At 40.5% G+C, this 27,041-nt stretch overlaps 1 protein-coding gene across 3 annotated transcripts in view; it reads right to left on the bottom strand.

The window, feature by feature from the left end:
- Nucleotides 1-27,041, bottom strand: part of LOC143040749 (polyadenylate-binding protein-interacting protein 1-like) — a 55,926-nt gene that overhangs the window by 7,617 nt on the left and 21,268 nt on the right. For all 3 annotated transcript variants that reach the window (XM_076212145.1, XM_076212146.1, XM_076212147.1), the window contains 6 exons: nt 20,660-20,763; nt 20,411-20,507; nt 19,472-19,584; nt 9,874-10,090; nt 8,042-8,251; nt 2,942-3,030 (listed from right to left, as the gene is read on the bottom strand). In XM_076212145.1, the coding sequence (XP_076068260.1) occupies nt 2,942-3,030; nt 8,042-8,251; nt 9,874-10,090; nt 19,472-19,584; nt 20,411-20,507; nt 20,660-20,763 (830 nt within the window). The remainder of the gene's footprint in view (nt 1-2,941; nt 3,031-8,041; nt 8,252-9,873; nt 10,091-19,471; nt 19,585-20,410; nt 20,508-20,659; nt 20,764-27,041) is intronic.

Here is a 27,041-nt window from a genome sequence, read left to right on the forward strand (position 1 = left end):
TAAATCATAAGGTAAAGGAGGCAAAGAGGAGAGCAGATGAGAAATGGGGTAAGGGTATGACAGAAAATTATGAAAATAATATGTTTTGGAAAGAAATTAAAAGAGGAGGCAAATCAAGTGCAGAAGAAAATGTAAAAGGTGCAGATGGAGAGATGATAATGAAAGAGAAGGCAGTAAGAGGAAGATGGGCAGAGTATTGTCGGGAGTTGCTAAATGTGAAGGATAGGGAGGGAAAGGTAGTTGCGGTGGGAAGCACTAAGAAAATGACAATGATGTGTAAGGAAAATGGAGAAGGAAAGATGGGGTAAAGGCAGTTGTTAAGATGATGAGAGCAGATAAGGCACCTGGGTTGGATGGGTGTCATGCAGAATGTTAAAAAAAAAGGAGGTACAGTGTAGTTGGGAAGGCTTATGGTCTTGATTGAGAGGATCTGGAGAGGAACAGAGAGAATTGGTGAAGAACTGTGGGTTTAGGATCAGGACAGGATCAGATTTTTGTGGTAAGACATATGTGAGAAAGCTTTAGGAAAAGGTAAGGGTATTTTTTGGGCTTTTATGGATTTGGAAAAGGCTTATGACAGGGTAGACAGTAAGGCACTCTGGGAGGTATTGTAGATATGATAGGAGGAAAGCTTTTAAGAGCTGTCAAGAGTTTTACGAGAGTAGAGCTTGTGTTAGAATCAGGAAGAAAGTAAAGAAAGTGCTTTGAGGTTAAGGTGGGACTTCATCAGGGATGTGTTATGTCACCTTGGCTGTTCAATTTATATGTGGATGGGGTGGTGTGAGAGGTAAATGCAAGAGTAGTGGGTCAGGGATTGGAGATGGTTAAAGAAAATGGAGAAAAGTGAGAGATTAGCCAGTTGTTGTTTACTGATGACTGGTTGTAGCACAATTAGAGGAGGGATTGAGGATTAGTGACATATTTTGGGAGGGTGTGCAAAAGGAAGTTCAATATAAATGTGGGTAAAAGGTGATAAGATGTAAAAGGGGAGAAAGTAGCAACAGACTGGAGGTGAGTATTAAGGGAGACTGAAGGAAGTAGTTTTAGATACTTGGGTGCAAATGTGGGGGGAAAGGAAGGAGTGGAGGTGGAGGTAGAATGTGGATTGAGAGAAGGAAGTATATGCCTAGGGGGATTAAAAAGTGTAATGAGAAATAGACATTTGGGAATGGATGCTACGAGGAGATTGTATGAAGGAGTGATTGTGCTGACAGCACTGTACGGGGCAGAAACATGGAACATAAGAGAGGAAGAGAGGAGGAGTTTGAATGTGTTTGAGGTGAGGTGCCTCAGAAGTATGACAGGGGTTACTAGGCTGGACAGAGAAATGAGGTGAGGAGGAGAACAAGGGGGGAGTTGGAAGATAGGGGTGATGAGAGTGTATTGGGATGGTTTGGACACATGGAACGAATGAGTGAAGAAAGATTAGTAAGAGAGGTGTGGAAGGCAGAGGAGGATGAAATGGATGGATAGGGTAAAAGGGGCACTGGGAAAAGAGAGATATGTCTGTTGAGGAAGGATGGGAGAGGGCAAAAGATAGGGGTGAAGGGAGAATGGATGTGTATGGATGATGCTGTGATGCATGAAAGGGAGTGGGTGGATGATGGTGACGGAGTCTGTATGAAAAATAAATTAGCCCGAAAGGATTTCTCCCTGTCTTCTTTTCTGCATGAAGGGACGGAGAGGGGGGTTGCCAATTTAATGAAGCGACCATGCTGTGGATGTGCTGTGTCTTGTGACATTGCTTTTGACCCAGGGCAATGGGCAAGATGTAGGGATGTCCCATCATCCTGGAGGAGCCAAGATAAGAGGGAGGGAAGGGGTGGTGGGGTGGATGGAGGGTGGAGTGTAATAGAGATGGAATGGGTGGGAGTGGTTTTTATGCCTTTGTTTTTTGGCTACCTCCCTTGGAGAAAAAAATATGCACATATATATAGATAGAATCTTTTCCAATAAGGCCTATGGATCTTAGGAAACTAGTCATGGCCACCAGTTCAGCCCATTAGTCACTCAATGAGATTTTGTGGTGCTGTCCAAAGCAAAAAGGTGTAGGACAATATAGAATAAAGTGTTCTGTGTGTTTATTTCATTTAGGGCATTTAGTGATATTGTGATGTGAGGGGTAGGGGAGGTTTGAGGGTTCTTGCATAGGTTTGTGTAGCTATGATTTTCATATACAGCTTTGTGTGTGTGTGGGGAGAATTTTGCCTTTTGAGTGTGGATTTTTTTTTTTTTTTAAAGAAATTCTGATAGGGGGAGTTTGTGAAATTAAACCATATAATATCGTCAAGAAATTGACTAAATTAGGAATGTATGTTGAGATATGGGTGGGTGGAGAATGGTTGCGTATAGATGGTACTGTGATGCAAGGGAGTGGTTATGTGAATGATATTTTGATGCATCCTGAAGGGCTTTCTCCCGGTCTTTTTTTTGCATGAGGGTGCAGTGAGGGGGGGGGGGCACTGATTAATTGAAGCACCTTTGCTACACTGCTTCTGACCCAGGGCAGTGGGTGGGATACGTGGCTGACCCATCATCCATGAGGAGCTAAGATGGGAGGGAATGGGTGGGAGTATGTGCCCTTTGACTTGGCAACCTCCTTTGTAAGGGGGAAAAAGCCCTTGGTACACATAGATATAGCGTGGAAATGATACTGGCATTGTTTTAGTATTCTAGCACATCCATTTTTCATCTACACATTTCATAATACAAAAATACAATGCCCTTCCATGTTGATCAAATACACATCAGACCATGTTTGCTTGGTCCCCTTGTCATATTTCAAATGTAAACAAAGCTCATGACATGCTAAACTCTTTATATCATTACTTTATCATAATTTTGCCTCTAGCTTCATTATCCTAGTACCCAATGAGAAGAGATGGTCATTCCATAACTTAAATGACACCTGAAAATGTGTTAACACTTTTCTTTTGCTTACCCATATGCATCCTCAGAATCACTGGCTGAATCTTCACTGTAGTCTTCAACACGAACAACACCATCAGGTCCATAGTAAACAGTACCCAGCTGAATGAAAATGAAAAAAGCTTATAAGCTAACTCACATTGTGAGATTATCAGAGACAAAGGAGAAAATTATGCATGAGTGACCTGGAGGAAGATGTGTTCTGCCCCCCTATATCATTTGAGGTAGGTGTAGGTGTGTGTGTGTGTGTGTGTGTGTGTGTGTATTTACCTAGTTGTATTATACAGGAAGGGGAGCTATGATCATAGTATCTCTCAGCATCTAATTTGTTCTTAAATTCTTGTATGGATTCTGCACACGCTATTATTTCATCCAATTTGTTCCAGACATCCACCACTGTGTGTGGACTTTTTTTTTTCAGATCTCTTCTCTATCATTTTTGAGTTTCTTTTCATGTCCTCTTGTTTTTCTTTTATTCCATTTTAATAAGTCTTCTCTGTCGAGGACTTCCATGCCTTTCATGAGTGTAAATGGCCAATAGATCTCCTCTTTCTCTTCTTTGTTCCTGGGTTGGTAGTTCTAGTTTAGACAATCTTTGTTCGTATGTCAATTTTGAAAGTGTTGGGGCCCTCTTTGTCATTGCTCTTTGGATTTTAATTTCTTTATATTCTTTTTTATGCTGGGTGTCCATAGTGTTGTGTCCTCAAATCTTGGTCTTATCAGTGTGACTATTTTTTTTTTTTTTTTTTTAACATTACTTTATCCAAGTAATTAAAAGCCATCTTTATTGATCTTAGTAAATTGTAGGTTTCTCTGACTATTTTGTTTATATGCTTGTCCAGTGACATGTCTTTGTTGATAATTACTCCTAGGACCTTTTTTGGAGCTAACTTTCTTTACTTCAATTGTACTGATTTTATATTGTCCAGATATCCTTTTTTACTTTTTCCAAACTATTATTCTATATTTCTTAATGTTGAAGTTTACTTCCCACTTTTAGCTCCATTCCTAGACTTTTGTCCACATCTCTCTGTAGTGATTCAAGTCTTATTCTGAACTTTCTTTAGTAGTTTAGCATCGTCTGCAAAGAAGTTCATATAACATTCTACACCTTCATCCATGTCATTTATATATATAGAAAACACTATCGGAACTAATACTGAACCTTGTGCGACTCCATGTCTTTCCAGGTCGAGTTTTTATCTCTAAGCACCACCCTCATTTTTCTCCCATGCAAGAAATCTTCCATCCATTTCAATAATTTTCCTTCTACACCTGTTTTTTCAAGTCTTTTTAGTAGCTATTTTTGTGGTACTATATCAAACGCATTTTGTAAATCCAGGAAAGCACAATCTGCCCATCCATCCCTTTCTTGCATTATATCTATTAATCATATTTGTGACACATGATCTTCTTTGTCTAAAACCAAATTGTTTAGGTTTCAGTATATTGTTTTCTTCCAGATGTTTAGTCCATCTACTTTTGATGTGTGTATTATACGGTAAGGGAGCTATGCTCATAGTGACCCATCTTTGTATCTTTCAGCATCTAGTTTGTTCTTAAATTCTTGTATAGTCCTTGCACACACTGCTACCTCATCCAATTTGTTCCAGACATCTACCACTCTGTGTGGGAAATTATTCTTTTTCAGATCTCTTCTATAACTATCTTTTTTGAGTTTCCTTTCATATCCTCTCGTTTTTCTTTTATCCCACTTTAATAAATCTTCTGTCAAGGACTTACATCCCTCTCATGATTCTGTAAATGGCCAGTAGATCTCCCTTTTCTCTTCTTTGTTCCAGGGTTGGTGGTTCCAATTTGGACAATCTTTGTATGTCAATTTTGAAAGTGTTGGTGCCATTTTTGTAGTTGCTCGTTGTATTCTAATTTCTTTATATTCTTTTTTGTACTGGGTGTCCATAGTGTTGCAGCGTACTCCAATCTTGGTCTTATCAGCATGACTAATATTTTCTTTACCATTACCTCATCCAACTAGTTAAAGGCCACCTTTACTGATCTTAGTAAATTGTAGGTTTCTCTGACTATTTTGTTAATATGCTTGTCTGTTGACATGTCTTTGTTAATAATTACTCTTAGGTCCTTTTTGGAGCTATTTTTTTTTTTTTACTTCCATTGTACCAATTTTATATTGCCCTGATATTCTATTTTTACTTTTTTCAAAACTCCATTATACTACATTCCTTGATGTTGAAGTTCACTTCCCACTTTTGGCTCCATTCCCAGACTTTGTCCAGGTCTTCCTGTAGTGATTGAGTCTTTTTCTGTACTTGCTTTCTTTGGTATTTCACCTCGTATTTACGTAATTGTATTATATGGAAAGGGAACTATGCTCATAGTGACCCGTCTTTGTATCTTTCGGCATCAAGTTTGTTCTTAAATTTTTGAATAATATTTGCACATATTTCCTCATAATCTAATTCATTCCAGATATCCACCACTGTGTGGGAAGCTATTCTTTTTCAGATCTCTTCTATAATTATCCTTTTTCGAGTTTCTTTTCATGTCCTCTTGTTTTTCTCTTGTCCCACTTTAATAAATCATCTCTAACTAGGACTTCTTTTCCTTTCATAATTCTGTATATAGTCAGTAGATCTCCTCTTTCTCTTCTTTGTTCCAGGGTTGGTAGTTCCAATTTGAACAATCTTTGTTTGTATGTCAATTTGGAGTGTGTTGGTGCCATCTTTGTTGTTGCTGTTGTTGTCGTTCCCTAGACTGTCTGTCCGAGCAGTCCCGTCTCCCCAAGGAATGCCATAGCCGAAACTGGGTTTTCCCACAAATCCTTTATAGAGCGTATGTTGTGTTGTTTGCGTGCATGATTGTGTATAATGCAGTCTTCCATTATGTGTTGTATGGTATGGGGTGAAGTGTTACATCCTGGGCAGCTGTTCACAATGCGGTCATCCAGCCTCTTCTGGTAGCTTAGAAGTGCTGGGTGGTGACCGAACCGCAGTCTGGCCAAGTGGACTCTGTCCTTTCGTGGGAGAGATCACCCACTAAGTAGCTGGTGGTGCTGCCTCCCCTTAAACAATGATAGTGACATCACATAATCATGATATAGCCCCACCTTCACCTCTAAAACCATTCATTCTTCCCATGTTCTACTAACCTTTTAAAATACACTTTATGGATATTTCTGAGATCTATTCTACATACATATACCAATAGCTTTTCTTCCCCTGACATGGGAGGTAGCCAAAAACATTGGCATAAAATCCACTCCCACCCATTCCATCCCAATATACTCCACTCCCATTCATCCCTGCTCCCTCCCTCTTATCTTGGCACCTCCTAAAAGACAGGCATCCTTGCATCTCGCCCACTGACCTGGGTCAGAAGCAATATAGCAAGACACAGCACATCCACAACAAGGCCACTTCATTTAATTGATGATCCCCCTCTCCATCCCCTCATACAGAAAATGAGAAGATGGGAAGAAATCCCTTTGGGCTGTGCCAAAATATCATTCACACTTTCTCACTCATCACCCATCCCCCACCCACTCCCTTCCATGCATCCCAGCAACATCTATACATGCCCATTCTCCACTCACCCCTATCTTCTGTCTTCTCCCTTCCTTCCTCAACAAACATTTCCCTCTTTCCCAATGCCCCTTAGCCCATCCATACATCTCATCCTTGGTCGCCCCCCTCATATTCACTCCTTCCACATCTTTTTCTTCACTCATTTTTTCTGTGTCCAAACCATCCCAACCCTATCTCCCAACTCCCTTTCCACCCCTGCTCTCCTCCTCACTTCTTTGTTTCTCACTCTATCCAACCTTGTAAGCATTGGCAAAGTCCCACCTTTACTTGAAGTCACTCATTCTCTCCATTTCTAATTCTAAAACAGGCTCAATTACTGTTGTAAAAACTCTTCACTGATGTTAACCCCTTCCATACGGTGCCGCCTACGTAGGTGGCATGAGGAGCAAGTGGATACGCGAAGCTGCCATATCGGCGTCTTGATTATATTTATTGTAGTTGCCCCTGCATAATGACATACTCTCTAAACTGTCTTCATCACATTTTCTATGGTTATCAAAATTCACGGGTGAAAGAGAGAACGATCGATATAAGCGGTGACTATTTTTTATGATGCAAGTATTAAAACGAAACATCGTACGTCTGGCAGCTAATGCTGCCCGCGAGATTTTGGCCCGTAGTGAAGTGGTTAACAGCTTTCCTCCAATCCCATATATCTGCAATACCTCCCACAGTGCCTTCCTGTCTATCCTGTCATAAGCCTTTTCCAAATCCATAAAGGCCCAAAAAATGTCCTTACCTTTTCTTAGTTTTCTTACATATCTGCCTTACCACAAAAACCTGATACATGCAACCCCTACCTGTCCTAAACCCACACTGTTGCTCACCAATTACTCCCTCTGTTCCTCTCCTAATCCTCTCAATCAAAACCCTCTCATAAACCTTCCCAAATACACTCAACAAACTGCCCCCTTTTCCCTTGCAAAGCAGAATTATAAGGCACTCCTCCAGTCTTCCTGCACTTTACCCTCTTTTAGACAAACATTAAATAACCTTACCAGCCAGTTCACCATCAATGTATCTTCCTTTTTAGACACTCAGCATGACACCCATCCAACCCAGGTGCCTTAGATCCTCTCATCATTTTAATAATTGCTTTCACCTCATCTTTTCTTATTTCTCCTCCATTTTCCTCATCACTGTCATTTTCTTAGCGCTTCCTACTGCAACTACCTTCCCCTCCCTATCCTCCTTCACATTTAACAATTCCCTAAAATACTCTGCCCATCTTCCTTTTACTGCTGTCTCTTCCATTATCATCTCTCCATCTGCATCTTTTACCTTTTCTTCTCTACTTGATTTGCCTCCTCTTCTCTTTATTTCCTTCCAAAACATCTTTTTATTATTTTCAATTTTTCTTTGTCACACTCTTATCCCATTTCACATCCGCTCCCTTTTTGCTTTTTTTTTTTATCTTATGCTTTACTTCTCTTCTCTTTTCTTTCTACCTCTCATTTGATTGTCTCATCCTATTTTGTAACCAATCTGTGAATGCTCACTTCTATATATACAATTATATTCTGTAACAAACACAAACAATCCAGACTTACAGGAACATCAACATTACTAGTAGTGGACGAATCTTGTACTCCTGGTGAGCTTGGCAATCTACCCCAGTTGGCTGCACGGAGTTCCACAACAGAGAGAAGTAGAGATCGTGTGTTGGGCGAACAAGGAGCTGTCATAGCTACATCCTTTATTGTACACATGACCACATCCATCTCGCTACCTTCCCCAGAGTCTAAGGAGGCACCTGTGAACTGTAGGAAGAGTATTAGTACTTACGGCTTCTATAATCCAATGAAAAATTCTGCTATGACAAAACCACATGGAAAATAACAGAAACTAGAAAACAAATGTCTCTGGTTATGTGTACTCGTTTAGAAAATCAAACCTCTTGCTGCAATGCTCAGCAGTGTTTGTCTATGCTATACATAAAATAGAGTAATGCATGCCAAATTTATTTTATTTATTTTTTCTTCTATCATTTGGTGCAAAGGTGGTGATAGTGGGTGGTGGTGGTAGTAGGGAAAGGGAGAGGCTGACAAATACAAGTTCAAAAGCTCAAGGGAAGGTGGAGGTATTTCAGAAAGAGGAAGGGGAAACAGAAAGCTACATGAATGTTTACATCAAGTATTCAATAAATCTGTTGCTCCAGGTCTCTCTTGCAGTGCAGGAGAATAATGGCTCCCAGGAAACCAGTAACAGGCACCAGATCAACACATAAGTCACTCAAGGAAGAAATATTGTGCTGTTGTCTGGACATCCTTGCTGTGGATGTGCTGTGTCTTGCAACACTGCTTCTGACCCAGGGCAGTGGACAGGATGCAGGGATGACCTGTCATCCAGGAGGTGCCAAGATATGAGGGAGGGAAGAGGGTGGAGGGGAGTGGAATATATAGGAAATGGAATGGGTGTGAGTGGTTTCTATGCCTTTTTCTTTTTGGCTACCCCCCGTGTAGGGGGAAAAAGCCTTTGGTATATGTATGTATGTATGTCTGGACATAACAAAGCTGGGGTAGTGTGAGATAAGAGGTTCTATGTTTTTAACCACTTCAGTATAATGACACCTATGTAAGCTCATGAGGCATGAGTGGGTACACAAGCATGCCAGCATTGCCATCTTGATTATATATATTTCTGTAGTTGCACACGAGTTACCCCAGATTCTGTGAACTGATTTGATCACATTTTCTGTGTTTATTATTACTCAGAGTAAAAGAGAACAAGTAATATGGCAGTGACTTTATATTTTTTAATGTGAGTAGTGTGATGCAAATTACTTATGGCAGCCAATGCTGTGCACAAGAATTTGGGCTGTACTGAAGTGGTTAATGTGATGGTTGCATCTGAGGCAGTTTGTTTCTGTGGTCAAGCCTATTTCATGCTAGTACTTAGTGCTGACAACAGATAAGATAAGAGGGAGGGTGGAGGGGTGTGGAGTGTATTCAGGGATGGAATGGGTGGGAATGATTTTATGCCTTTTCCTTTTTGGCTACCCCCCTTGTAAGGGGGAAAAAGCCTTGGTATATGTATGTATGTGCTTAGTGCTGAGTGATGACCTGAATGCAACCATGCTAGTGGGGTTCTTACTTCTTTTGGAATTGATTATTCTATGGGAATGCTGTCTGGATGAGTTTGATGGAGTAGGAAGTTTGGCGGTCAGATGTCAGAGGGTGAAAGAGATGAGACTGAGAAAAAAGAAAGAACAAGAAAGAGAGGGAGACGGGGAGAGAGAGGGAGGGAGGGAGGGAGAGGGAGAGAGAGAGAGAGAGAGAGAGAGAGAGAGAGAGAGAGAGAGAGAGAGAGAGAGAGAGAGAGAGAGAACACGAGAGAGAAACAAAAGAGAAAAAAAAACAGAAAAAAAAAGTTTCTATCTTACCTTAAGAACTTGAGCCACACACTTTAAATTATCATCGGAAGGTTGTTTTAACAAAGTCTGCAACAAATCACAAACGCCAGTGCGAATAACATCGAAAGGCTGTGCTGTGGCAGTGGTGAGCTGTGTGAGAAGTTCAGCTAAAAAAAAGGTGAAGCCTCTTAGCCGCCCTGGCTCCACCTGAAGTAAGATTTGTCTTGCACTGTGTTCATCCTGACATCTGTAATAAGAAGCAATCATTACTATACTAAAGCAACAATAAAATTTGATATGAATTTTTTTTCTTTTGCATACATACATATACCAAAGGCTTTCTTCCCCCATATAAGGGAGGTAGCCAAAAAACAAAGGCATAAAAACTACTCCCACCCATTCCATCCCTATCTCACTCTATTCCCCTCCACCCTCCTCCTCCCTCTTATCTTGGCACCTCCTGGATGATGGGTCTTCCCTGCATCTTGTCCACTGCCCTGGGTCAGAAGCAGTGTTGCAAGACACAGCAGATCCATTTTTTCTTATAAATAAACATATTCATTCTTTCAAACACAGCTGCAGAACCTTGTAGACATTTGCAAGCACAAAAGGCATTTGATAAGGTACCACGCAGAAAATTGCTATATAAACTGGAAACAATAGGAGGCATATGTGGAAATCTATTTACAGTAAAAGCTCTTTTATACATTATTCTCGTATCCGGCTCCTTCTTATAACCGGCATATTATTCACGAGGAAATAACAATTTTGTATAGAAATGTAAAAATTCGAAAAAATACAATTTAAAATTCCCACACCACTCCCACCGCCGCCAGAGTCACCGCGCATCTTTCTCGCCATCTCCCACAAATCCCGCCGCTCCGTCAGGCCAAGTGCCCACTGTAATAAGACGCCTGATGTTAAGTGTGCAACTGTCTATTAGCAACTCTCTCAACACACAAACACATACATACATACATATACCAAGGCTTTTTCCCCCTTCCAAGGGAGGTAGCCAAAAAGGGAAAGGCATAAAAACATTCCCACCCATTTCATCCCTAAATACACTCCACAAACAAACACATACCGACAGCAAAGGAAGGCAGTGATGGCTGAGTTGAAGGATATCTGTGGTAGTGCTAAGCTTAGCGTCACTGATGAAGCTCTTCAGGAGTGGATGGAGGTCGACAATGACGAAGCTAAGCCTGTTCCAGATCCATAAAAGCTCAAAATACACCCTTACCTTTTCCTATATCTTTCTTACATATGTCTTACCACAAAAATCTAATCTAGACAACCTCTACCTGTCCTAAACCCACACTGTTCCTCACCAATTACTCCCTCTGTTCCTCTCCTAATCCTCTCAATCAAGACCCTCCCATAAGCCTTCCCAACTACACTGAACAAGCTGATCCCTCTCAAACTACTACACTCACACTTGTCTCCTTTTCCCTTGTAAAGTGGAACTATACGGGTAATCCTCTGGCACTCTACCCTCTCTTAAACATTAAGTAATCTCGCCAGCCATCCCACCATCACTGTACCTCCTTTTTTCAGACATTATGCCTGGCATCCATCCAACCCAGGCACCTTGCCTGCTCTCATCATCTTCACAACTGCCTTCAATTCATCTTTCCTTATTTCTCCTCCATTTTTCTCATTCGTTATCATTTTCTTAGTGCTTCCCACTGCAACTACCTTTCCCTCCCTATCCTCCTTCACATTTAGCAACTCCCTAAAATACTCTGTCCATCTTCCTCTCACTGCCTTCTGGGGTATTGGCTGTATGTTACTGCAGCAAAGTAGCATGCAGCTGATACTTTAGGGTCTATATAGGGTGCCCCTATGGACAACAGCCACAAATCATATCTGTGATAGAGGAAATCTCTGTTCATATAGAAATTATGACACTTTTATTATACTGCAATTGTCCCTCCATTATGCTGTACCCCCACCCCTTGTTACTGTCCTGTACCATTTCTCTGAATATTCCCCCACCTGCCACCAAGTCTTCCCACTTGAGTTGTACAAGGCGACAAATAATGGGACAGGGATAGGACTATGAATCCTGCTACCTGTAGCCACAAAGAGGACATTCCTAAAAAAGTAAAGGCATAAGAGGGTCTAGGAGTTTTCCAACCAGTACTCTAAGGTACTTTTAATGTGTGTGGATGTGGTACAGATTAGAGTAAAAGGGAAGAGACAGGCAGTATGTTTGTGAGAAGAAAGATGGATATATTGTTATTGAGTGAAACTAAGTTGAAAGGGAGGGGCGAGTTTGAGTTTGGGAGTGTAGTTGGGAAGTTCACAGGAGTGAAGAGAGGACGAGAGAGAGAAGGGGTGGCTATACTAGTAAGTAAAGGGATAGGTAAGCGTGTAGTGGAGTGGAAGGAGGTTTCTTCAAGGTTAATGTGGATGAAGGTGAAGCTGGGAGGGGAGATGTGGGTTTTGGTAAGTGCATATGGGCCTGGTAGTGAGAAGAAGGTAGAGGAAAGGGAGACTTTTTGGATAGATTTAAATGAGTGTATAGAGGGATTAGGGAGAAATGTCAATGTAGTGGTATTGGGAGACATTAATGCTAGGGTAGGAAATGAACCAATGGACATAGTGGTTGGGAAATGTGGAGTTCCAGGAAAAAATCATAGTGGAGATGTGTCTAGAGAGTTGATGATAGCAAATACAGTGTTTAGTAAGAAAGTCAAGCATATGTACACATGAGAGAGGGTGGTGGATGGAAGGGTGGTAGATAGAACGTTAATGGACTATATAGTGGTAACCAGGAGTACAGTAGGAAGGGTTAAAGATGTACATGTTCTAAGGAGAGAGAGTGGGGAATATCAAATAATTTTTTTGGTGGAAGGTAAGTTGAGAGTGGAGGATAGGTGGAGAAAGAGGAAAAGGACAGAAGGTAGGGAGGTACTTTGAGTGAACTGCTTAAATGAGAAAGAAAAGGAGGAGTATAAGAAGAAGCTGAGAGAGGAGTGGGAGGGAGTGAAGGATAATATAGAATTAGGAGAGGGAGAAGAATGGGGATGTTTTAAGGAGGGAATCATAAAGTGTGCAAAGATGGTGTGTGGAACAAGGAGGACAGGAGGAAATAGAAAGGTAGCCAGAGGTGGGATGTAGAGGCAAAGAAGGGTGTAGAACAGAAACAAGCTTTCATAGATTGGTTAGAAATTAGGATGAGGGAATCATATGAGAGGTACAAAGTAAAGAGAAGTAAAGCAGAATATACATACATACATATACCAAAGGCTTTTCCCCCCTAAACGGGGATAGCCAAAAAGAAAAAGGCATAGAAACCACTCCCACCCATTCCATTTCCTATATATTCCACTCCCCTCCACCCTCCCTCCCATCTTGGCACCTCGGAGAGCAGATGTGAAATGGGGTATGAGTATGATAGAAAATTTTGAAAGTACATACATATACCAAAGGCCTTTTCCCCCTTACACGGGGGGTAGCCAAAAAGAAAAAGGCATAGAAATCACTCCCACCCATTTGATTTCCCATATATTCCACTGCCCTCCACCCTTCTCCCTCCCTCCCATCTTGGCACCTCCTGGATGACGGGTCATCCCTGTATCCTGTCCACTGCCCTGGGTCAGAAGCAGTATTGCAAGACACAGCACATCCACAGCAAGGCCGCTTCATAAATTCAGCAACCCCCCGTCTCCGTCCCCTCATGCAGAAAAGGAGAAGACGGGGAGAAATCCCTTCGGGCTGCGTCAAATTTTTTCTCATACATACATGTTTTGGAAAGAAATTAAGAGAGGAAGAGGAGGCAAATAAAGTAGAGAAGAAAATGTAAAAGGTGCAGATGGATATATATATATATATATATATACACATACTAAAGGCTTTTTCCCCCTACACAGGGGGTAACCAAAAAGAAAAAGGCATAGAGACCACTCCCACCCGTTCCATTTCCTATATATTCCACTCCCCTCCACCCTCCTCTCTCCCTCTTATCTTGGCACGTCCTGGATGATGGGACATCCCTGCATCCTGTCCACAGCCCTGGGTCAAAAGCAGTGTCAGAAGACACAGCAAGGCTGCTTCATAAATTCGGCGACCCCCCGCTCTTTGTCCCTTCCATGTAGAAAAGGAGAAGACGGGGAGAAATCCCTTTGGGCTGCGTCAAATTTTTTTCTCATACATGCTTCCTCACCTCCCATCCCTCACCCACTCCCCTTCATGCATCACAGCATCATCTATACACAACCCCTCTCCATTCACCCCTATCTTCTGTCCTCTCCCGTCCTTCCTCCACAGACATTCCTCTCTTTTGCAATGCCCCTTTCACCCCATCCATCCATCTCATCCTAGGACACCCCCTCATATTCACTCTTTCCACCTCTGCCTTCCACACATCTTTTACCAATCTTTCTTCACTCATTCTTTCCATGTGTCCAAACCATCCTAATACTCTTTCATCAACCCTGTCTCCCAGCTCCCTTTCCACCCCTATTCTCCTCCTCACCTCCTCATTTCTCACTCTATCTAGCCTACTAACCCCTATCATACTTCTCAGACATTTCATCTCAAACACATTCAAACTCCTTCTCTCTTCCTCTCTCATGTTCCATGTTTCTGCCCTGTACAGTGTCGCTGGCACAATCTCTCTTCATATAATCTCCTCTTAGCATCCATTCCCAGATGTCTATTTCTCATTACACTTTTTAATCCACCAAGGCATTTACTCGCTTCTCTCAATCTACATTCTACCTCCACCCCCACTTCTCCCTTTCCTGCCACATTCGCACCCAAGTATCTAAAACTATCCACTTCCTCCAGTCTTTCACCCTTAATGCTCACTTCCAGCCTGCTGTATATATATATATATATATATATATACACATGCTCGCTGGCTGAGCGGGTTAGGGTGTCATTACTTGTGACTGAGGTTAAGATAATGGCAATTCGAATCCTGCTCAGGGTGAGTTGAACTAAGGTCATGGTTTATTAAATTCCATGCCACAATGTCCACTGTAAGGGGCACTGTCCTAGCCTCCCAATAGGGGGAAGTTTGTGACGTTAAACCAAATCAATCATATATATATATATATATATATATACATATACCAAGGCTTTTTCCCCCTTACAAGGGAGGTAGCCAAAAAGGAAAAGGCATAAAATCATTCCCACCCATTCCATCCCTGAATACACTCCACACCCCTCCACCCTCCCTCTTATCTTAGCATGTATATATATATATATATATATATATATATATATATAGCATATATATATATAGCATACATATACCAAAGGCTTTTTTTCCCCCCTTACACGGGAGGTAGCCAAAAGACAAAGGCATTGAAACCTCTCCCACCCATTCCATCCCCAACATACTCCACTCCCCTCTACCCTCTTCCCTCCCTCTTATCTTGACACCTCCTGGATGATGGGTCATCCCTGCATCTTGTCCACTGCCCTGGGTCAGAAGCAGTGCTGCAAGATACAGCACATCCACTGCAAGGCCACTTCATTAAATCGGCGACCTCCCTCTCCATCCCCTCGTGCAGAAACGGAGGTGACGGGGTGAAATCCCTTCGGGCTGTGTCAATTTATTTCTCATACAGGCTCTACTACTTACGTAAAAACTCTTGACTACCCTTCACAGCTTTCCTCCTATCCCATATATCTGCAATACCTCCCATAGTGCCTTCTTGTCTACCCTGTTGGAGGTCTTTTCCAAATCCATGTATATAGTGGAGGTCCATTTGTAATTTCACTTTTTTTGTTTGTTAAAATTGATTTAGAAACGGATTCTGGTCCAGAATATGATCAAGATGAGAAAAAAATAGGGTTCTATTTTTTCTTACATGTTTAATAGGTAGTATTTTGAAGAAATCCAAGATGGCCGCCATAATACTCATAAAATAAACTTTTTCGTATATCTCTGCATGTAGACATGATATAAACATAAATAATATGTCTTTTTATATGTTTTCACACCCAAGGAAGCCATTTCTGTGATTGATTTGATGAAAAAATGCAAGGAAAAAAAAAAAAAATCCGCACGAAATCTCATAGTTAATCTTACGTAGTCTAGCTAATGCTATGTTTATTTCCCGCTGTAGTACTCGTAATATATATTTTTTCTTTGCAAGTGAACATGATATAACCATGGCTAATTTGATTTTTCTTATGTTTTCAGGTAAGAGGCAGTTCATGAGCGTCTAGATAAGAACACCTAGCCTACCTCCAAGATGAGTGATTCTCCACCAAGGAAGATTGAAAAGTCTGTTGATTTTGGACTTTGGTTTATTTGCCAAACTACCATCGGACCAACTGATTATACCAATTTTGTGTTGAAGCCTCAACTTTCCTCTGTTGAGAAACTTGCTACTTGTGCTGAGCAACAATATAAATACGGGGAAACAAAGTTTGCGTCGCTGAATAGACGTCTGCAAGACTCTTCTGCTGAAGATTTGCTTGCGAAAGTTTGCTACAAAGATGTTACTAATAAAATGCACATTGACCGAGCAAAAGCAAGGTTTGAGAAAGGAATAGCGTCAGGCAGTGCCACAGAAGTCCGACTGAAAAAGAAAGGACGGCCAACATCTACTGATCTGGGGGATGGAGTGTCGATACCCAGGTGTGCCCGAGAAGAATCTTCTGACAAACAGAGGTTATCATATGTCAGGAAGACACAATCAGTGAATTGCACAATGTCTCTACCAAAAAGGGACTCCAACTCAAAAATATTGGCCAAAATACAAACAATGAGAATCTCAAAGTGAGACTGAACAGTTTTATTAGTTCACCAGACTTATTACAAGCAATAGCTGAAGACATGAAGTATCACCTTCCATGCTTAGTTATGGCAAAACGTGATATCGCTAAGACAGAAAAACGAGGAGAATCAACCAAAGTCAACTTTCGTCAGGTGCTATCAGATCTTGAAATTCTTGATATTGTAGAGACTGCCTTCAATGACACTACAAAAATGTGCTGAATATGAATGAAATTCAGGAAACCTATGTCAACCTACTTAACCTCTTCAGTACGGGCCAAAATCTCGCGGGCAGCATTAGCTGCCAGACGTACGATGTGTCGTAATAATACTCGCATCATAAAATATAATCACCGCTTATATCGTTCTCTCTTTCACCCTTGAATTTTGATAACCATAGAAAATGTGATGAAGACAGTTTAGAGAGTATGTCATTACGCAGGGGCAACTACAGTAAATATAATCAAGACGCCGATGTGGCAGCCTCGCGTATCCACTTGCTCCTCATGCCGCCTACGTATGCGGCACCTTATGGAAGGTGTTAAGGAGCATGACTTACCCCTCTTGGAGAACCACAATTATAAGCCTTACCTGAAGCAACTGAACATTGCTAATGTTCACTTCAGCCAGCCCCATAACAGAACCAAGCCAGAGCAGGTTCTTTCTACAAAGCTTAAAGATGAAGCAATATCAAGCACAATTACAGCAGACAACCTCAAAAACGACTTAAAGGTACTTTTGCAAGCGGCAAAAATATTGAGGAGGGACATCGCATCTTCTCCAACATGGAAGTTTAATGGAACCTTTGCTGATTACAAGCCGCCCCCCATGCTCAGCATCTTCTGTAAGCACGCAGTTGGGGGAACAAGGGACATTGGAGATAGCAGCAGGGAGGAATCCATTGATGTGGGTGCATCGTTGCTTGCACAACACTTTGTCAGTTCTTATAAATCTAATCGACAGCTATCGTATGAATCAAAAAGCAAGGATGGAACATTCAAACAACGATCTGAAACTCCACTCACTGTTGGCTTAGCTCTCGACATACACAATAATACAAGATCCAAAGTGCTTGTAGAGACACTTGCTCATTTGGACCTCGCTATCTCCTACCAAAAGGTCATGGAAATTCACGGGAAGTGACATGTCCGGTAGGTTTGCTGATAGGAGCAAGGACTGGTGCTTCAAGGTCTTCTTGGGGTGTGATAGCAAGATATTGGATGCTCTGGAGTCTTTGGGACAAGCAGATCCATCACCACAAGTGCATTCTCAGCTGGAACGCTTTGTTTGTCTGCTGTACAAGTCTAAAATTCACACAAGCGTAAACGAGCTTCGCTGGTTCTTGTTTTCCAATCGTGCTGCTGAAGGAGAGAGTCTTCCACCTACAACAGGTTCACTAAATCTACATGTTCAGCGAGCACAGTACATGGCAATGGTATGGAGAAAAGCTGCAGAAAGCCATCCATCTCTTCCATCACCTGTCGGATATGGTTGGCAGCTACTTTCAGATGAGAACACTTATGTTCCAGTTCGATGCCTGAATCCTCCAGCCCCTGAAGCACTAATGAATCTCTTGAAGTGCGGATGCAAGAAAGGGTGCATGGGGAGATGCACCTGTCGCAATAACAACATTCCTTGTACTGAAGTGTGTGGGTGCATCGGTTACACTTGTAACAACAAAGCGAACATCAGTGAACTCAGAGTTATAAATATTGGCGAGGATGACAAACATTTTATGTGAACTGTAAAAAAATGATTTCGATTGTAATCGTTTACTCTGGCTTGTTCATTGTGATCGCTTAAATATATGCGTGTATAAGTGTGTATGTAGGTGGGTGTTCAAAATATATGTTCTAATTGAAGCTCGTTCATTTAATTGAGATACGATTATATAAAGATGCCTCACTGAACATCGGATTTCATGATAGCAGAACCCATTTTGGATATATTGGCTGTAAAGAAATCAATTTGGACTCTACTGATTCAATATTTCATCTTCCTTGCATTTTTTTTGTAAAATTAATGCTATAAATGACTTCCTCGGGTATGAAAACATATAAAAAGACACATTATTCATGCTTGTATCATGGACGGGGGAATGGGGGTGAGGTAGTGTGTGTGAGCAAAAATTTTTGACGCAGCCCGAAGGGATTTCTCCCCGTCCTCTCCTTTATATGGGGGGACGGAGAGGGGGGGTCGCCGATTTAATGAAGCGGCCTTGCTGTGGATGTGCTGTGTCCTGCGACACTGCTTCTGACCCAGGGCAGTGGACAGGGTGCAGGGATGACCTGTCATCTAGGAGGTGCTAAGATGGGAGGGAGGGTGGAGGGGTGGTGCTGTGTCCTGCGACACTGCTTCTGACCCAGGGCAGTGGACAGGGTGCAGGGATGACCCGTCATCTAGGAGGTGCTAAGATGGGAGGGAGGGTGGAGGGGTGTGGAGTGTTTTCGGGGATGAAATGGGTGGGAATGTTTTTGTGCCTTGTCCTTTTTGGCTACCCCCCTGGTAAGGGGGAAAAAAGCCTTGGTATATGTATGTATCATGTCTACATGCAGAGATATGCAAAAAACATGTAAGAAAAAATGGAACCCTATTTTTTTCTCATCTCTTATCATATTCTGGACCAGAATCCGTTGCTAAATAAATTTTAACAAGCAGAAAAAGCGAAACGTGGTTTTTGTGACAAATCAGCCTACACTAATACATCAGTCTGTATAAAATTATTTATCCATATATCAAAGGCTTCTTCCCCCTTATAAGAGAGGTAGCCAGCCAACGCCCACACCCACCCATCCCACTCCCATCCATCACTCAACTGTTTTCTTTCCCTCAATCATTCATTTTATAAAGTCCTTAATAAAATTAAAAATATATTAAATGTAATACCTTTGTAGAAGAAGACTCTTAAATGTGGGCCCATTGTGCTGTTGTGTAACATTCTTACTGAGAAACTCGCACAGTCTTGCACCACTATATCTGAAGTTCACTTCACCAACTCCCTGAGAAGAAATAATGGATTATTCAAACTTATGATACAAATAAATGCGTAAAACTAAAACAGCAAAATATCTTACTACTCGCTATAACCATTTGAAATCTTCACAAGTTAGCCCTTTGATTTATTTTGTAAAGAATAACTTTAGAATGTTTCTATTTCAACCACCTTTGTACTGTATATAGCTCTTATAAAAACATTTAAAAATATATGTCTGTGAACATTTGTAGCCATAATATAAGTCTGTTTTGTTTATTTTGATATACAATATACAGTTTTCTTTTGTGTTTGTAATGTCATTTCTACTGTGGTATGTGAGTGATTGCTGAGACATTGTGACAAGTTGAAAAAGGTGGAAAAAAAGAGAGAACATTCCTCTAAAGAAGCTATAAGCGAAACCGGTCAGGAATAAACTCGTAATGAGACCCATGACTCTCTTTTTTACACCTTTTTCAATGTTAATGATTGTTAAGTTTCTTTTATTATGTATGTTGGAGAAGATGTGTCTCTGTGTAATGACCCTGAGGCAATGGAATGGATCCCCTAGCATAGTACCACTAGAGATGAACCAAATAACTGACCAGATAGGCTTACAGTGCTCAACTTCACCCAGAGACATGACCCCAGGGAATCAGTATATGGTTTCCCAAGAATTTCACTTGCATATGAGGTGATGGACTAATGCATGCTTTCCCATCTCCTTTAACCCTTGCAGGTCACAAACACACTTGTAAACCATAACTAAGCAGAGAGGATCTAAGCACACAACATTTAATTCTACTCAGCAAGGCAACTATCCTCTTTCATTACTCTTTCTCAAGTGAGCCTACCTGTTCGAAAATAACCGTAACAACTTCCTTCATCAGGCAGACATTCTTCACTTGCCATGTTAAAATGGTGGTCAACTGCCTTGCAATGGGCTCAAATCTGAAACAATATGTCAACTGCATATTAGTAATATCAATAGGCAACTTGAATGTTTGACAGATGAAAATAATTGTTTGGATGAGAAAAATTCAATATTTCATATGTTATCCTAATCTATCCAAACCCATATGCAAAACGTTTTTTGATATTACCTGTCTGGTTTCATGGTTAGCTGCACGACCAAGTTATTGACGCACAGTATAACTGGATGGTTCATGTATTCTACCTGAGGCTGGGGAAATGGTAGACTCACCATCTGGAAAGAATGCACACCAATATTTGTCAAGACAACCTTCAAACGTGATTATATTACCGTTATCTTGATGAGGGTGAATTACAAACAATATTCCAAAATAAATCATGTCTTTGGTTTGTCAGAATCAAAAAACTTAATTCACCTTCAGCAGCTCCCTATAATTTTAAATGATAGCTAATGGGAAAACATAAAAATTCTATATTTAAACTCTTACAGGCACTCAGTCAACCATTACTATTATGTAACAACAAAAACTCCAATGATAAAAAAAAAAAAATCCATGATACAGTTAATTTCCTACTGACATATTGACTACCAGTTACATTCACATTTTATCTAATCAACAATATTAGAGAAAATGACAAAAGTCCATAATATCAATCATTACAAAACCATCAATACTTCCTCACAAAAGAGATCAACTCTTTTGTACATAAAACTGTGAATACTCTCAAAGTAAGATTTAATGAAGTGGAGTTTTGCCATCAGAAAAAGTTTACAATGCCAATATAGAATCAAAGTTCTTGACCCCACTGAGGAAATGTGGTAGAGCTTCATTCTTACCATCTTTAATGCATAACAAGGACCAATGACGGATGTGTTTGTGGTGGTTCAGTGAAAGAAATGTCAGAACTTTCACCCCACTGCCTGTTTTCAAATCCCATCAACACTTACCTCCACCTGGGAAGTCCCAAATGGCTCACTAGTAACATGCTTGCTTCACATATAGAGACTCAGTTCAAATCCAAGGATTTATATATATATATATATATATATATATGTATATATATATATGTATATATATATATACACACACACACACACACACTAAGGGCCTCTTCCCTTCATAAGGGAAATAGCCAGTCAAGGCACGCATCCACTCCCATCTACCACCCATTTGTTTGTTTACCATTCAGCTTCCTCAGGAAGCATGGGAAACAAATCCAAGTATGAAAAAATAAATAGAATAAAATAAAAAAATAAATAATGCTGGTAGTGGGGCATATATCTGCACCCCATTGAGGTTATCTGATGCTTCATCCAAAAAATGCACACACACAGCCAATCCGACAAATTCTTCCCACATGTACACTATGTACTACAGCCATCTGTGTATCCTCCCTCCACAGATGCTACTATGAATGGTTGTTTTTGGATTGCTAGAGGGAGTCCAAGATCTCCTTCAACCACCTTCAATTAATGTTCCTCTAGCAACTACTTCCTTTGCCTTCTTCCTACTAGCCGATGACACAGAAACACACCCAAATTAATAAATACATAACAGTCCATGTTTCTTCCCAAAAAGATCTACTGGAAGCCCCAAGGACAACTGCTGGTGTTCTACAAGGCACAGGAGAGGGAAAATCTAACCCCTTTCACCCAACCAAGCATATTCCTTCCACTCCTTTTCACTTCAACCATGTGAATATTGTACCTCTTCATTTTCCCTGCAATTGAGTTATTTTAGCCCCAGTGCATGCACCCCTCTCATTCAATTTTCTCCAAGTCACTCATGTGCATTTTCACTTGTTCAACATCCCGACCACAATCTTTTATGGCTTCATTCACCCATCCTATTCTTGCTGTAACCCTTTCTCTAATTCCTGGCCCCACCGATTTATGCATCCTCCGAGGATATCCACTTACGTCCAGCCTCGTAATCATAACTTGACACCACCTCTTATTGGTCAGTTCTACTCTTTTTTCCTAACCTTATCTATACTGATGTCCCTTCATAAATCCTATTATTCTGTACTTTGCCGTATTTCATAACTGTACGTAGCTCAGTAGCACCTGGTTTCCAATGTCTCCACATGACTTCCCACTTGAATTCATCACCAAGGTCTTGGACCAGTGAAGGATACCTGCAAGTGGTGATCTGACAAGATGGATGCCAGAGACAATCTCACTGATGTCCATCTTCAAAACCTATCAACATACTCACCTCCACTAGGAGGTGTAACCCCATGGGGCCGACACTCAGTTTCTCGACTAAGCCATATCTATCTATCAGCTTTGACAGTCTTTCCTCCACCTTTCCATATGAAGAAAACCGAGAGACAGCAACTGTTCCCCTCCTTGTACTAAAATATGCCAACATCATAGAAACAGTCACACACTACTACAACAATTCAGTGTCACCTGCGTAGAGCCGGTGGCCAGGGCTGGTTGTGGGATAATTTGTGGGAAAACCCAGTTTCGGCTGTGGCATTCCTTGGGGAGACGGGACTGCTCGGACAGACAGTCTAGGGAACGACAACAACAATTCAGTGTTACCTTCCAAAGACATTACTGCTTGGGTGATCTGACTGGTCAGGATGAATTCTTTTCTAGTTCAAAAGTTTTACTCAATCTCTATTTGGACACTGTCGAGTGTGGAATCTCATAGATCTTGATTATGAGCCATACTAACAGAAAGTATGCCAGTATTTACTGTCCTCCATTCAAATCAAATGTTTGGGCTATTGAGCCAACTGCCCCAGTTGGTGGCTACTCTTCTGACCGACTGATAACGAACATATGTTCAAAGAAAGGCCGTGGTTACTTCCAATGGTGATTCAGGTATTGAGTACTTGCTAGTACTTCAGCATTTCACTAGCAAGGTTATGTATCTACTCAATATTCTAAATTGTGGTGTACAAAGTGATAAACTCTTACAATCAATTGGAGGGCTCAAAGACTATTGCCAACTATTGTATCACAACATATTTCAAATCAGGGAAAATTGTGGCACCAATCATTATTACTGTAACAAAGGTTTCATGAATTCTTTTTACTGCTTCCTCTGACATTGTTTAATTTCTCCATACTACCATCAGGACAAATTCCTATCTTCTCTAACTCCCTTACTTGATGACATATTTCTTCCTTCAATCTTCTATTTTCATGTATACCAAATCCAAGACATCAATCTTGTGCCCTCTACTCTTTGATACCACCATACCCTCAATCTCTGATACATTAAGCTCTTCAATACAAGTTGAATTCTCGCATGCAGTATTAGGGTGCCTGATGTTATGATGATTTGATGATGCATCACAATATGTACATTATACAATATAAAATTACAGCTGTAATGCATGTTCTCTTTCACCCTGAATGTTGATAACTACAGAAATTTTGATCAAGCTAGCTCACAGAATATGGACGTCACTCAGCTAACTCTACAAAATAAATATAATCAGGATGCCCACATCAGCGTCCTCATATACTCACGCCTCACGATGATAACGGTGGCATCATCATATGCTAAGGATAAACTCTTTACTCAATTTGTGTATGTTCAATAGCCTTTTCCCCCTTGTAAAGGGTGACCAAGACAAAGTATGCCTCAGCTATTCATGAAAGAAATATACAAAAGGGGCATCACGAATCCCCTCACTAAGTAGCATTTAGTTACCTATCATTACAAATAAGAACACAATGGCAAAATTTTCATCTTGCCAACTACAGGAACATAAAAAAAAAAGGTGATATTCTAGTAGTAGAAGTGATCTAAGACCAGCAAAAATGAGTGAGATTAAAAGTTAAAAAGTGGTCATCCAGCATTCCTGAGGTGATTTGTGGGAAAAATAAATAAACAAATAAATTAAATAAATAAATAAATAAATAATAATAATAAATAGATAAAATAATAAAAAATAAATAAATAGATAAAAAGATAAAAATTCAAAACTGGCCCATATGGGTGCCATTCAATCAATCTGTTGCCCCAGTGGTCTCTTGCAGTAGTTCGGTCTTTTGTGATGGCTGCATCTTCGGCAATTGCTGTTTTTTGCCTGGATGATTCAGTTTGGTACTTGAAGTCCCTGAAGTACTTGATGATGATGAGATTCTGTTTAACACTGCAAACTCCCTCCATCAAGAGACTAGGAAAATGGCCCTTACAAAGGACTTTGTAACATGGAATTTAATATACATACATATACCAAGGTTTTTTTCCCCCCTTACAAGGGAGGTAGCCAAAGTTAAAAGGCATAATCCCACTGACTACACATAATTATGTAAGCAATACTCAAGTATGAGATACTCCCTTCTGCAAAGTGATTTGACATTGATCAAATAAATGGCTCCCACAGGTACAAAAGTCTTGCCACAACCCATAGAACAAAGAGAAGGGAGCTGGGGCTGCAGAAATGAAGATATATGATTAAATTGATAATATTATGCTGTGAATGGAAAAGAGAGAAGTCTCTGAGGCCCTTCACTGTGGCAGAACCTGCCACCACTGCCTGATGGGTACCCTGTCCTATAAATTTTGAAGGAAGATAAAAACTAAGCATGAATGACTCATGAAAAGCTTATAGTCTATATATTCTATATACATACATATACCAAAGGCTTTTTTCCCCCTTACATGGGAAGTAGCCCAAAAATAAAAAGGCATAGAAACCACTCCCACCCATTCCATCCCCTACATACTCCACTCCCCTCCACCCTCTCTCACATCTTGGCACCTCCTGGATGACGGGTCATCCCTGCATCCTGTCCAATGCCCTGGGTCAGAAGTAGTGTTGCAAGATACAGCACATCCACAGCAAGGCCACTTCATTAATTCGGCGACCCCATTCTCTGTTCCCTCATGCAGAAAAGGAAAAGATGGGAAGAAATCCCTTCGGGCTATGTCAATTTATTTCTCATACATACTCCCTCACCCCCTCATGCATCACATCATCATCCATACACAACCCTTCTCCATTCACCCCTATCTTCTGTCCTCTCCCATCCTTCCTCTCTTTCGTAATGCCCCTTTTACCCCCCTCCATCCATCTCATCCTAGGATGCCCCCTCATAAGGGTTTTTCCCCCTTATGCAAGAGGTAGCTAAGTCAAAAGGCATGCACCCAGTTCCACTCCCATCCTCCCTCTCATCTTAGCTCCTCATGGATGAAGGGTCATCCCTGTCTCCTGCCCACTGCCCTGGGTCAGAAGCAATGCAGCAAGACACCACATCCACAGCTAGACCACTTCATTTATATACACATATACACCAAGGGCTTTTCCCCTGTGCATAATTCCACTCCCATCCATTTCATCCACCCACTCCACTCCCATTCAAAGGATTACAAAGAATTAAAAAGGCGGAGCATGCCGACAGGAGACCTTTTGGTCCATATCTAGGTTGGATGCGAAAAAAATCATAATAATAATGAAATAATAAATAAAAAACTATAATAATGTAAATAACAAATAAAATACATAAATAAATGCATAGGTATAGTTAAATAATAAACAAACAGGTACATAGTAAATAATAATAAATTGACATATAACTAATAATAAATGAAAATCAAACAGACAAATGATAACAAAACAAAAACAAATAATATAAAATAAATTATAATCATTACAGCATCTTGCTTAGGTGTTTATCTATTAAACCAATTACTAGTCCAACCTAATAGGCTACCACTTATTCCGTGTAAAGCTAATTTAGTAAGTAGTCTTTCGTGTGGGACGATATCAAAAGATTTTGCAAAGTCTAGATATATTAAATCTATATTGTTTCTTTTGTCATAATTCGAGATAACTGTGTTGTAGAATTCGAGTAAGTTAGTCATGCAAGAATGTTTCCGTCTGAAACCATGCTGGCTATCAGTTATCAAACGGCTACTTTCTAAATGATGTTCGATAGCATCTCTGATGATAGTTTCCATTATTTTTCCTACAATTGAAGTCAAACTTATAGGCCTATAGTTATTTGGCTTCTTTTTGTCACCTTTCTTGAATATGGGAGTAACGTTAGCTAACTTCCATTCTCTTGGGACATCTCCGGATGTGATGGATTTCTTGAAAATAATTTCTAATGGAACAACAATCTCATTTTTCATTTCCTTTAAGATTCTTGGATGCCAACCGTCAGGCCCTGGTGTTTTATCAACTTTGAGTTTATCTATGCACCTTTTAATTTTTTCTTTTGTTATATTTACCGTAGTGCGTAAGTTTACCCTAGACTTTTCACAGGTTTCAGTTTGGAGTTCACTTTGAGGTGTTTCGATTACGAATACTGAGCTAAAATAATTGTTTAAAATATTACACATTCCTTCATTTGAATATTCAAGTTGACCGTCAGCAGATAATAGTGGACCAATGTGATTCCTAACAACCTTTTTATCTCTAATGTAACTATAGAATTCTTTGGGATTCTCTTTGGATTTATCAGCGATGTTCATTTCGTATTGTCATTTTCTTTTTTTTATTGTCTTTTTTAAATCTCTCTGTATTGATACATAACTTTCATAGTCATTAGATGCACCCAAGCACTTATATTTCTCATAA

This window comes from Oratosquilla oratoria, chromosome 29, assembly GCF_046742065.1.
Source record: "Oratosquilla oratoria isolate Oo_2021 chromosome 29, ASM4674206v1, whole genome shotgun sequence".
NCBI classification, from domain to species: domain Eukaryota; kingdom Metazoa; phylum Arthropoda; class Malacostraca; order Stomatopoda; family Squillidae; genus Oratosquilla; species Oratosquilla oratoria.